Source organism: Dasypus novemcinctus, chromosome 6 (assembly GCF_030445035.2).
Source record: "Dasypus novemcinctus isolate mDasNov1 chromosome 6, mDasNov1.1.hap2, whole genome shotgun sequence".
Lineage (NCBI taxonomy): Eukaryota > Metazoa > Chordata > Mammalia > Cingulata > Dasypodidae > Dasypus > Dasypus novemcinctus.
Window position 1 is genome coordinate 15,420,473 of NC_080678.1, and position 13,018 is coordinate 15,433,490.

Here is a 13,018-nt window from a genome sequence, read left to right on the forward strand (position 1 = left end):
AGCTTTTTTCACACGGGGCAGCTCTCCCTGTGCATGGGGCTCCCCTATGCGGGGGACACCCCTGCGTGGCATGGCACTCCTTGTGCACATTAGCACTGCACGTGGGTCAGCTCACCACACAGGACAGAGGCCCTGGGTTTGAACCCTGGACCTCCCATGTGATAGGTGGATGCTCTATCAGTTGAGTCAAATCCACTTCCCGACACTTGCTTCTTTTTACCTTTTTTTTAATGTGGCTGCTAGAAAACTGAATTTCACCTATGTGGCTTGCATTACACTTCTATGTTTAAAAACATTTGGATGACCATATTCTCCATTTTTTTCAAAACAAATTAAAAACAGCCTGGCTTCCTCCTGCCTTCTGAGCACAGTTGGCATCCGGGGCAGGTCAAGGGCGGCGAGCCCCAGGCTGGAGTCCTGCAGCTCAGGTTGTCTGTCCTTTCCTGGCCCCAGGACCTCCGGGCCTCAAGCCCCCATGCCTAAGCACAAATGTGCTGGACTGGATGAGCTGACAACACCACGATCCCTTCTGTTCTGAGCATCTTGATCACAACTCCACCCCATCCCCAAGTAAAACCTAACTTACAGAGCCCTCGTTCTAGAATTACTCTAAGTGACAGAAACCAGACACCAAGAGGTGCCTATTGTTTGACTCCATTTATATAAACTGTAAATATGGAGAGATTTGTAGAGATGGAATTCCATTGGTGGATATGCACGGAGGGGGCAGACAGAGGGATTGAGAGTGACTGCTGGGACATAGGGAGTTTTCTTTTTGATGTGATGAAAATGCTCTAATATTGGCTGCAGATAAATGCACAACTGTAACATACCAAAACTCACTGAAAGTACACTATAGATGGATTGCATATGTGAAATATCGTAAAAAACTGCTTAAAAAAAAGGTCTTTATTCCATATTCAGATCATCACTGATCTCTTCAAAACACAATCAAACCTGAAAATAAATTTGTAATTTGTGAGACAGACTGTTTACTGACCAAGCATAATGACTAACTAGAATCATCCTCTCCCATTTATCCTTAAGGATTTCTTTGGGGGAAATTACTTTTTTGACCCCCTCCTAAACTTTCAGTGACTTAAAAGATTGACAATTCTACAGCCGATGGCAACAAATGTTGGTACAACCCTTCTGGAAAATAATTTAGCAGTACATATTGTACATGACTGTAAAAAAAATCTATATGTTTCATTATAGTCATTGCACTTCTTAATTTCTAACCCAAGAGAATAACCAGGAGCATGAAAATATTCAGCTCAGCATTGTTTACAATTGCAAACCATTGGAAACCGAGGCACAGTGGCCTCACAAGGAGAGATGTGCTGTCTCCATGGCTATGCTTGCAACCTAAGGAATGCAGTAATTAAGAGTTCCCGGCAAATGGGATGAAGCTCTTAAAGGCTGAAAAAAAAGATGAGCACATACCTTTTGTAGTGAATAGAACACTTAGACTTTGGACCTTGAGATAAGATTTTTTAAAAATTCTTTAGACTATGGGTAATGCTGATAGTTAATTGCATGTTGCTTGATGTCACGTAAGCTACATGTTCCTGCTTGTTCTCATGTAGACTAGAGTATATAGAGAGCCCCTTGTAAACAAAAGTTATCTGAGGAGTTATTACTCACAGACCCCCTGATCCCAGCTCTCTCTGTCGTTCCTTTCCCCTTTTCTCTTTCTTTCATTCCCAATACCCTTCGGGTCCAAATCTCCAACACAAACATGGCTCAACTGTATACAAACGGGGGACAGTTACCCAAATTGTGGTAATGTTTCAGACAGAAATTCTCACACAGTTGAATATAATGGTGGAATCAAAGATCTTCTTCTTTTCTTTATTTTTGATGTGATTAAATTACATTTATAACTTTAAAAAGGTTACAATGCAATGTCATCAAGTGTATCAACATATTTGCCATGATGTCTAAGCAGCATGGAGAACGAAATTAAAATCAGAGCCTTTATGCTAAATTAAAATAACTTAATAAAGAGACTTCATACCAAGAGGAAAAACTTGATATATTCCTTCCAAAGAAAGTCTAACCACAGCTTAAGAGACATTCAAGCATCTCAGTCCTGATTCATCCAGCGTGGTATTTATGCTGAATTTTTTCCCTCCAGCACAAGTACGGTAATTATGGTTTATGGGCATTTATATGTGCTTATAACTTTTTAGGGGAGAAATCAAGTGATCATATGGATAGCTTTTTGGTCATCTTTCAGCTTCAGGTTTTCTTCAGCATCATTTTGAAAAGCGAGACTTTGCGAAATCACCCACTGTTCCTCAGACTCATGCAAAAGTCGCGTGCACGGACACTGGACTCTCCTAAACACCTGTCCTGGCAGGAAGGTGTGGGCTGAGGTTTGGCCTTGGGACAAACAGCCTCCCCACTGGCCTCTCCACCAAGGAGCTGTGCAGCCTCTTGAGAGTCATGCTCCCTCTAGGAGCCTCAGTCTCCCCATCTGTAAAGGGTAGGGTTGGACTCTAGGACTTGTAAGGACCTGCCATCCTCAGGTTTCAGGAGCTGGGAGTCAGTCCTTTCTACAAGCCAAGTGGGCTGGCCTTCTCCCAAAGGCAGCCAGTGGGGGTTTGTGGAAAAGGAGGTATCCTCATCCATAAGAGCCAGAAAAGCACAAAAACAGGAAATGGATGTGGTTAGAGATGGGTTGTGACAATTGAGAGCAGAATGCTATTTTTCCAAGGATGGAAGTAGTAGTAGACCAACAATGGGTGCTCCAAGGAGAAAGACTGTAGATGGAAGTATCACCAACCCCAGAGACAGGCAGGCAGCACGTGGGGGTCCTTTCCAGAGTGTCTCAAGGTCTTGCCTTCCAGCTATACCTCCTGTGCTATTATCAGACTTCTCCTACTGGAATTTTCCCTACGAGGGCGGAACCACAGCAGGCTACTTATTTTTTCAGGCTACATTTTTTTAGAGCCAAAAATGTCAATGGAGCAATGTCAGGCTCAGGTCTCAGGAACCTCAGCTCAGGCCATCCTTGGACTGCAAATGTTAAATGCAGACTTCAGCCTCCTGAGGGAGTAGCTCTCTGCTGTCTATGTTTTAGGCACAAGGGAAGGTCATGAGCTTGGCATCAATATTGGGGTGCTGGTGATCTGAACCATAGCATTCTGCCCTTAGAGTTGAAGGTAGTGAACTCTGCCTGTGGTCTTACTTCAGTCGGTCACCTTGGCCCAAAGCTACCAAGTCTCAGTGGGACAAAAGAATGCCCATGCCTCAACATCCAGCAAGCATATTACTTTTCCCATCCTTCCAGTCCCCTGCTCTTGGTGCTAGTACTACCAGGCATCCTGCTAGAGTCTGGGGTGGCCAATACGAGGTCCTAATCTCTTGCAATTGCAACACTCTAGCACCTCCCAGTTTAGAAAGTGCCTTCCCATGATGACGTCATCTGACCCTCCAGGTGTCCTTCTCAGGCCACCTGGGCAACACAGCCCCATGTCCTAGACAAGGAAGGGGAAGCTGAAGGGAGTTAGTTATTCATCCAAAAGGTCCAAGTGTGCCAGAACCCAGGTTTCCTACCACGTAGGAGATGGCAGTTTGGTGCCTCGGGAGACCTCAGCACCCCTCTTTGAGGAACAGACAGGTCCAGTGGGCAGATCACTAACTATAATCATAGGTTGCTCCATCCATCGGCAGCGGAACACTTTCCTCTCAGGTTCACACAGATCACTCCTCTAGGTAGACCATTCTGGGCCAGGAAACACACCTTAACAAACTTAAAAGAAATAGAAATCATACAAAGTATGTGCTCAGACCAAAATGGAATTAAACTAGGAAACTGATAACAAAAAAATAGCTAAAAAGTCCCCAAATACACGGAGATTAAACAGCATACTTCTAAGAACAGACTCGGGAATGAGACAGACTTGGGTTCAAATCTGTTCTCTGCCTCCTCCTACTGGGTGACCTTGGGCACGTTTCAATTAACCTCTCAGAACTTCATCTATTTCCTCAGCTAGACAGTACCCCTGCCTCCCTGGGTGCCTACAAGGGGAGAAGGAGGCAAACCCAACAACCAGAGAGCCCCCGGTGCCGGTGGCTCTTGGAGTTTTTCCACCACCCTGGCAGTTCCCCTGGGCTAGCACACTCTGGGACAGAGACAAGCAGCGGTGTTTGCTGCGTGCGGAGCTTTCCCTCCCGACTCCAGCAGGCAGCCAGCTCCCTGTGCCCCCCCAGCTGGCACAAGTCTCTCTAGCGCCCCATCGCCACCAGGCAGTGACTGCCCCTTGGAACGGGGGCGTCCAAGAGAGAGGCTCTCCTAGGTCCAGGGAGCAAGACGACTCAACTGTTGGAGGACGGGGTGGAAGCCTACCTGAGACTACATGAGCGGGAACGTGATGGCAAACCTCGCCAGGCTGCGAGAAAACAGCTCATCCCCGAGAGCCGCACCAGCACCTGCTCGAGATTTTATTGCACAACAAATGAAAAAGCTGTTCCTGAGGTTTGAAAATATTGCACCAGGCTCTGACTCATTAAGACAGGGGTTATTCAAATTTGGAAATTACCAGAAATTCCAGGTAAATAATATGCTCTCGGAGACCAGCATGGACCTAAGGAGCCCTGATCGTCCTCTGGGCTGGGAGCGGCGGTGGCTGTCACACGGTGCCGTGGCAGAGCGGTTTTTAGGAAACGTGCTTACTGGACAACGTGCTTTAGGAATCAGGAATAACTGGGGATCCGTGTCCTTACAACCTGGCTTTTTTCCTTTTCCTTAAGACATGAGCAATCCTTCCCACTGAGGAATTCCCAGAGCATGTCAACCAAACCCCGCGTCGCCCAGAAGGTCCCGGGGCTTCCCTAAACCGCCATCTCCTGGGCCTCACAGGCTCCAGGGAGGGTGAACAAAAAAACACTTAGACACCATGGGCGCCCTGCAGGCGGCTCTCCAGTCAAGGGAAGTGGCAAAGCTCTCGGAGGAGACAGGCAAGGACAAGGAGCTTCAGTGAGAGGGTGACAGGTGAGGCTGTTTCCGATTCCTTCGGTCCAGAGAACCTGTTCCAGCATATTGATCAGCAAATTCCGAATCAGCCTCCAGGAGACACGGCTCTCATCACCCTCCTTCTCTCTGACACCTTCCCTGACCCGCTCTTAGCCCGGGGAGATAAGATTTTTGCAGCACTTCTCCCACAGAGCTGACTCCTTGTTCACGTGCCTTGATGATAATGATAATAATTATTATTATTTTGCTAAAATTGATTGAATTCTGGTAATGCAATGGGCATGATTCATTCAGGTAGGTCCTTCGATCCTCCAACTACCCGATGAGGTACGTGTGTAGGTATGATCATTACCAGTTTAGTGACGGGGAAACTGAGATGTGGAGAGATAAATAACATATAGGAAGTAACAATATCTAGAAAGTGGCGTTCAGGCCCCAGAACCCCAGCCCTTCCCCCATGCATCACAGGGTCTTCTAGAAGTTCCTTGAGATTTGCACCACCAAGTCAGGTATCTGGTATACTCCTGAGTATACAGTAGGTATTCGATAAATACTCTGAAATGAATTCAGAAGCAGAACTCACGTCTCCAATTCCAAAAGCTGAACTCCAGTCCCATTCGGCAAGGATATACTTGCTTCTTTAGCACTCCTAATTTCTGCAGGGGGTTTTGTCCTGGTAGGTGGCCCCCCGTGGTCCAAGACACATGTCACCAGCATCCCTGAGGCACACCAGACTTCCTGCCACTTGGGGGAGCCTTTGGAGAAAAGGTGTTCAGAATGGCTACCCGTCTCCCGTTTCACTGTTGAGATCATTTTTGGTTTTTGTTTGTTTGTTTTAATGGCAGAGAAGGTGGGGAAGAAAAAGATGAAATGGCTCAGGAGGGATCTCAGCGCAGGGGACCCGGAGGGAGGCCCAGTCCGGGGGGGCCTCTGGAAGGAACGAGGGACGCCAGGCTCGCTGGAGCTCATCTCCTGGAGCAGGAGCACTTGGCAGCAAGCACAAAACTGAAGCAGGAGCCGATGCAGCCCAAGATGGGCCACATCCATTCAACATCAGTGACTTAAAAAAGAAGCCACTCTTCAAGCAGCCACGCCACGCTTTAAAATAGGGCCGAGGAGACGCACCCTTAGAGGCTGCGGTTTTCTTACAAGAGTCACAGGCCATTCGGTTAGAAGGACCTCAGAGGGTCCAATCCCTCGTTTCTGCAGCCCCCAGAGGTCAGGGGTCAGGTCATATCCCACAAAGGGTCAGAGCCAGGTGTCAGCCCCACGCCGTCCCGCCACCCCAGCTGGCCTTCCAAGGAACCCTCACTCATTGCCATGCCTGATTTCTTCTAAAAATTAATCCTGACCAGAGCTATTTATTCCCTTGAAATACAAGCTCACGGAAAATTTGGTTTCTGAATCCAAGGCACAAAACCGTGTCCAGGGTCACACAACTCCAGGCGCACTCAGGAGTCCAGCCCCACAGCCCAGAGGCGGCCAGGCCGGCCGACCGCGGTGAGCTCACAGCCCCCGCCACCATCCCTTACCGAATCCCTCACCAAACGCAGTTATTTTAAGTTCTAACGCAGCCTAGAAACAGCTCTTCTGGATGGAATGAGGTAACTCAGACTTGGCTTTCAACCCTCTTACTTACCCGTTTATGAAACCTCAATACTTTAAATCTATCAAAACCAACTGAGTAACAGAAGAACAGGAAACCTACCAGAGTGAGGAAAGCTTTATAAACTGCTCAAAGACTTGATGGTTTCCAAGTCTCAAATGACTAAGCTGGAGAATCATGCAGCCCAGTCCCCCCTACACGTCTTCCTAAGTGATAAAAGATGAATTTGAATTGCCAATAGTGAGAAAGTCTCTCTAGCGAACGCTGCACTTTAACAAAGGAAAATGAAACCACAGGCAAGCTGGTTTTTTCCCATGTGTTAAAATACAAGCTTCCTGTCGGCAGGGGCTTTGTTTTGTCTGTATCCCCAGAGCCCAGGACAGGGTCTGGTACACAGCTGGTGCTCAAAGATTGCTTGTTGAAGGCACACATAAAAGTACAATCTCAAGGAGATTTTGCAAATAGCCCAGGTCTCCAAGAAGTATCCAACCATATCCCCAGGAACACACATGAGAGTCTCTCTCCAACCCCATCTTCAGAGGCTCCCTTCTTGGGGTGACAGCTAGACTGGGCGATCCCAAAAACCTCCAGCAGGAGGTTGCTGGAACCCACCTGCGGCTTGGCCAGCTGCTCTTTGGGGCAGCGTGGGCTTTCCTGAGGAATGTACTAGAACAAGAAAAGGGACTGAGCTGCTGAGGTTCTGGAGTCATTCTCAGAGAGTGTCTCAAGACACCCTTTTTCTGGGGGTGTCGCGACTTCTGGGCCATTTCTCGGTCAATGTCTGCAGCAATGTCTGGGAGAAGGAGGCTTTCTCGCCCCAAGAGTGGTTTGGGGTCTGGGGCTCTGGTCTGGAAACATCTTGCCCGCAGCCCCTTCTGCTCCTCTGTGTTCCCACTGCAAGGGCTGTGCTGGCGGCAGGCGGGGATGGGCCTTGTCCTGACTCCGTCGCCCTGTGCCTGGATGGAGGGCCTTGTGCTCTGGCTCAGGCCGTGCCAGCTGGGCACCGCTTCCTGCAGCCATCAGATGCAGCTTAGCTGGGGCTGCTCAGGCTCTCAGCTGCTCTATCACGGCACGGCACGGGGTTACCACCGGGTTCCGGAACATTTCCTAAACTCAGGTTCTAGGCAATGCGTGACTTTGCAACTTCATTTTGTTCCCCACAGGGAAGATGATAGTACACAATTCCCAAAATTACTGGGGGGGGGGGGCGGGAGGGTGTCAGGTGAGTTCACATATGCCTGGCACAGAATAAGCACTAACTTTACAACAGTCCACCTCATGATACTACTAGTGACCACAATTCCTTTTTTTTTTTTGGTAATCTCCTTCCCGGCAGGGTGTAGTTGCTTTAAACTAAACCCAACTGCCCAGAGAGGAGGGAACACAGTGGGAGACGACAGCACTTTCTCCTCTACTGTAACATCCACCCCGTCCAAGCCCTGACATCACAGTGATTTCTGAAATTGGTGACCCGCACTTTCCCCGAAGTTGCCGCTCACCTGCCCCCGGGCTTCCCCGCCGGCACTGCCCACCCCCTTCCCTGCTCTGCTGGCCCCAGGCAAGCCCTCGCTGGCCTTGTCAACACTGGAGCGGCTCCTGCCTGGAGCGGTTAATCCCATGGCCTCCCACTTCAGGCCTCTATTCCAACGGCACCGCCTCAAAGGGCCTTCCCTGCCCTTCCCGGGTAAAACAGTGCTCCCGTCAACGCGCAGCAGGTGGCCAGTGAGCTTCACTGGACATCGAGGGACCTGCCCCGGGCGCTGGTGGCTGGGTGCAGGAGCGGGGCTTCCACCAAGGAAGTGCTCGGTCCTCAGAGAGCCCTCCAGAAAGCCACGGGGCCGAGGGAGGGTCCCCCACGGAGCCAGGCCTTCCACGGCTGCCTCGCACATCCATCCATTCACTCACCCACCAACAAATATTTATTGGGCACCTCCTAGGTTCCAGGCAGACAGACAAACACGCGAACCGTGTCGGATACTCTGCAGAGCTCAATAAATATTTGCAGAAAGGAGGAGGGAAGGATGAGAACAGTCTTGGAACCTCTGTCCTCCAAGTCTAGCTATGAGGCTGCCGGTGTCCCACCACGGCTGCCCCCCACTGCCTCGCCCACCGCCAGCTGTGGGTCTGATCACCAGCGGGCCACGGGCTGTTTCTCTGCACAGAGCCCCGCCAGGCCGAGTACTGAGGATGTGCCAACTCCAGGGCTCGCAAGTGCCTCTGTCTCACTGGCAGTAAGTCAGGTGGCTCGAAAGGTGCCAGGCACTCAGGACCCCGGGCAGCGAGACTACAAACAGGAACCGCTGGCTTGTTTTGACAAAGCTGGGCAAGATGCTTTTTTAAGGTCATGTTCTCACAGCCAGACTCCTGCAGTAGCCTCAACACCCCACCAGCTACATCCTGCACCCCACCGCTAGGCTGGACCTACACCCAGGCCCCTCTGCGGACACAGCTCTGGGGTTCTCCTCAGTGCCGGGACCCTGGACCACTAGCTACCCTCTTGCTCCCCTCCCCAAACGTACCCTGCCACGTGCTGTTCCCTTTGCCACGGTCCAGACCAGTGTCTGGCCTGCCCACCCCCGGCTTGGCTCATGCTGTTCCCCGCCCTGCCTGCCATGAACTTCCCAGCCACAACCCCCCACCCCAAACTTCCTTTCCGCAGCCTAGCCCTCTCCATACAGCCTGGGGGGAAGCACTGGGGCGGCTCTGAGTAAGGCTGTCTGGCTTCAAATCCTGGCTAAGCAAGCCTGTTGTTTAACCTCAGTTTTCCTCTCTGTAAAAGGGGGCTGGTGACAGAAACTCCCTCCAAGGGTGGCTGCGAAGACCCAGTGGGGTCACGCACACGCAACACACGAGACACTGGACCGGCACACAGCAGGCACTCAGTAGGTGTGCGCCGCCCCACCCGCCGCAGGCTGGTTTTCTTCCAGCAAAACTCTCCCCCACCCCCTAACTATGCTGGGTGCTCCCTGAGGGCTGAGGCTGAGCTCGAGGCTCCTGGGGTGAGGGAACCCATAATCTCCCCTTTCTCCCTGGACTGCCCGGCTCTGGCACCTTCTGCTCTGTGTGAGCCAAACTGCCATCAGGTCCTGGCGGGCCAGGCTGGACCCTAATCCTATCAAGAAATCTGGACCAGCCCCTTCGCTCTGGGCTTCCCTCTCCCTCTCTCCAAGCACTGCTCCGCCCCGACCCTCCGCAGCACGTGGCTGCAGCCAAGTGCGCCGCCAAGAGCCGGGCCAAGCACTGAGCCGTCCCGGTGGAGCGCCGGCCTGGCCCCGGCTGAACTCCCTATTGTTTTTCCACATGGTCCCTCTGCCTTGGAGACAAGAAGCATCTCTCTCGATGGTCCCCAAGAGGGGAGATTTCTCCACTAACTCCTTTCCTCCATCATCACCACGACCTCAAGGCCAGGACGGGTCATTTGATACTGAAAAGATTCCTAGCCCACTACATTCCTTTGCAGCTTTCCTGATCCAAGGCCGGTTCAGCTTATTCAAAAAAGAGTCACTTTCATTTTTATAAGGGTTGGCTGCAAACGAGTGTAGCAAGGCGGGCGGCAGGAGGCGAAGCGGCTGAAATGCCTGTAACCCCTAAACCCGGTCCTGGCCCTGGGGATCGACCGGGGAAAACCGAGAACCGGGCGAGCAACATTTGAGTGTTCTTTTCCAAAGAAAAGGTGTTCGTGCAGAAAGTCCATTAAAAAATGTAATGTAGGGTCATTAAAGGCTGGGGGAGGGGGTGTGCAGAGAAGTAGAAGAGAAAGCGACAGAAACGAGTCCTGCGGGTCCCAACGCCTCGGGCTGGCTCCGCACAAGGCATCCTTTCCAGACACTAACTTCCCGCCTCCTTGTCTGATTTGTCCCTGGATCCCCGGTGCTGCGTGGCTCCCCGCGGGGCACCGAGGGCCGGCCACCAGGAGGGACGCCCTTGCCTGCCACCCTAGTCCCCGGCTGCCAGGCAGAGTGCGCGGGACACCCGCCGGCCGTGGCGCCGATCCGGAGCTGGACGCAAAGTTCGATTTCCAGGGAGCCCTCGGGACGCGGCCACCCCGGGAACTCGCGGCCCCTCGGCTCGCCCGTCCCAGGGGAACAGACCAGGGCTGGGATGGCGGGGGCGGGCAGGCCCCCGGGAGTGCCGCGAGCCGCGGGGCTGGGGACCCGCAGGTACCTTGGCCGCAGGCGCCGCGCTGCAGGACGATGACCGGCGGCTGGCTCAGCCTCTCGGAGCGGCGGCTGGCGGCGCGCAGCTGGCACGGGTTGGCGTACGTGTTGGCGTCGCTGCCGCACACCGGCTCGCTGCTGGTGCACACACAGAGGCCGGCCTGCGCGCGCCGCCGCACGGTGGCCGAGGCGGGCACCCCGAAGGGCACCACGCACTGCAGCCCCTCGCCGCACGGCCCCTCCTGCAGGCCGCACGCGGCGCCCTCGGGCGCCCCGCACACCTCGCAGCAGCCGCACGCATCGCGGACGCGGTCGCCCTCGCAGTGCTCCGACGACGGGGGGCAGCGCGCCGGGTCGCAGCGCTCGGGGCACCCGGTGGCCGGCACCGAGCGGCCGGCCCGGGACGCCTGGGCCGAGGCGGGCGCGGCGAGCAGCAGCAGCAGCGGCGGGACGAGCGCGAGGAGCGCGGCGCGCGGGGACTGCATGGCGGCTCCGACGGCGGCGGCTGGGGCTGGGCGAGGGCCGGGCAGCGGCGCCGGGGAGAGCGCGGGAGGCGGTGCCGCCGCGGAGGCCGGGTCTGCGCTCGGCGGGGAGCGGGTGCGAGTGCGCGTGGCCGCGCGGCCCAGCCCATTGGCCTCGCGGCCGTGACGAGCCGCCCGGGGATGGGCACGGCGCCCGGGAGGGGTTCCGGCCGCAGAGCCGGCGGGCGGGCGGCGGCCGGACCCGCGGCGGGGGAGGGCGGGCGTGCCCGGGCCCGGCCCGTGGAGTGCGGCTGGGGCGGGGCGGGCCCGTCCTCGCGCGGGGCTCAGTTTCCCCTTCTGCGCGCCCACTTATCCGCCTTTCGCGGGTTCTCACGCAGCGATACTCGCAGCCCGGGAAAGTTCCCGCGGACTTTCGAACTGGGGACCCGCCAGCTGGAGACCCGTGGCCCGGGTCACACGCTCCGGAGGGGTCACGCACTTCGCTGGAAATGACCCGGTGCCCAACAGGCGGGACCGCCACCTGGGTCCGGTGCAGCCGTACTCAGCAGGCGGGGCCCACCGGGTTGATAAAAGCCAGCGCCGAGACCCACTGCGAAGCGACAAAAGTCAAGTACAGAAGTATTTAGGAAGTAGAAACGTTCGCACCCGATTCTTTGCAAAAGTTACGGGCAGGATGCGTGCTTGTACATGTGCAGAATATTCTCTCCAGGAGGAGACTGGAGAAGCCGGAAACGGAGGGTTGTTGAAGGGTGTGCGGTGGGAGAGGGGCTTTGTACTGTTTGAAGTTTTCACCACTTGCATGTATTATCTCCACACTCTTTGCTACGAAATAGAAGAGCTCCCTTTCGCTCTCGCACTTGAGAGGCTTCAGTGCATCCGTATGGACGGATGCGAGTCTAGCAGCCACCAAGAGATGCAGGGACTCCCGCCTCGCAAGCAGAAGAGCAAAGCCTGCACCGAGGACCAGGGAGGAGGCGGTGGTGTACCACCCTGCCCAGGGAGAGGTGCCCAGTGGGACAGAGATCGCTGACCTTGGGGCGGGGCAGGGGGCCATGGGAGAGGACCCGGGCAGCATAAGGACTCCTGCCTCTTTTTCTGTGTTTGGGTTGTTCCCTTCCGCAGGCATTACTTTTCCAATGAAAGTAGTTTAGAAAAGTAAAAGCTAAACAGTTCTGTTGCCACCCCACCTCCGACCCCCAAAGCACCTCTGTGACAGTTTGAAGGTTTTGTGGATCCCAGGGAAAATCATGTTCTTGAAACAAATCCATTCTTGTGGGTGTGGGACCCTTGGGTTGGGTGGGATAGGGGGCTTTGATTGGATGACTTCCGAGCGGCGTGGCCCAGGGTGGGTCTCGGTCCTCTTGCTGGAGACCTTTATAGAGGCAGGACTGAAAGCAGAGATTTACAGAAAAAAAGCCACAGAGACAGAGAGAAAGAACCCAGGGGCTCAGAGAGGAACCTGGGAGAGAGGAAGCCGCAGACGAAGCTTCCAGAAGCTGAAGCAACGACCCGGAAGAGAAACAGATGCCTGTGTGTGCCTTGCCAGGTGGCAAGAGTCCAGGATCCCCGGAGGCGAACTTCGCTGAGACAGCATCTCTGATGACTCCTTGATTTGGGCATTTTCACAGCCTCAAGCTTTTAAGCTAATAAATTTCCTTTGTAAAAGTCAACCCTTTCCTGGTATATTGCTCCCAGCAGCTATTAGCAAACTAAAACAACTTCCTAAGCATCCATTGCCCAAAGGGGTGCCAGGGGCCACGGGTGGGAGAGAGGCAGCAGAGCCCCTCCC

At 54.0% G+C, this 13,018-nt stretch overlaps 1 protein-coding gene across 1 annotated transcript in view; it reads right to left on the reverse strand.

Moving 5' to 3' along the window:
- Nucleotides 1-11,349, reverse strand: part of HTRA1 (HtrA serine peptidase 1) — a 56,646-nt gene extending 45,297 nt beyond the window's left edge. Inside the window, exon 1 of the mRNA XM_058298229.1 lies at nt 10,755-11,349. Within this exon, the coding sequence (XP_058154212.1) occupies nt 10,755-11,232 (478 nt within the window). The 5' untranslated portion in view covers nt 11,233-11,349. The remainder of the gene's footprint in view (nt 1-10,754) is intronic.
- Nucleotides 11,350-13,018: the final 1,669 nt, after the last annotated feature.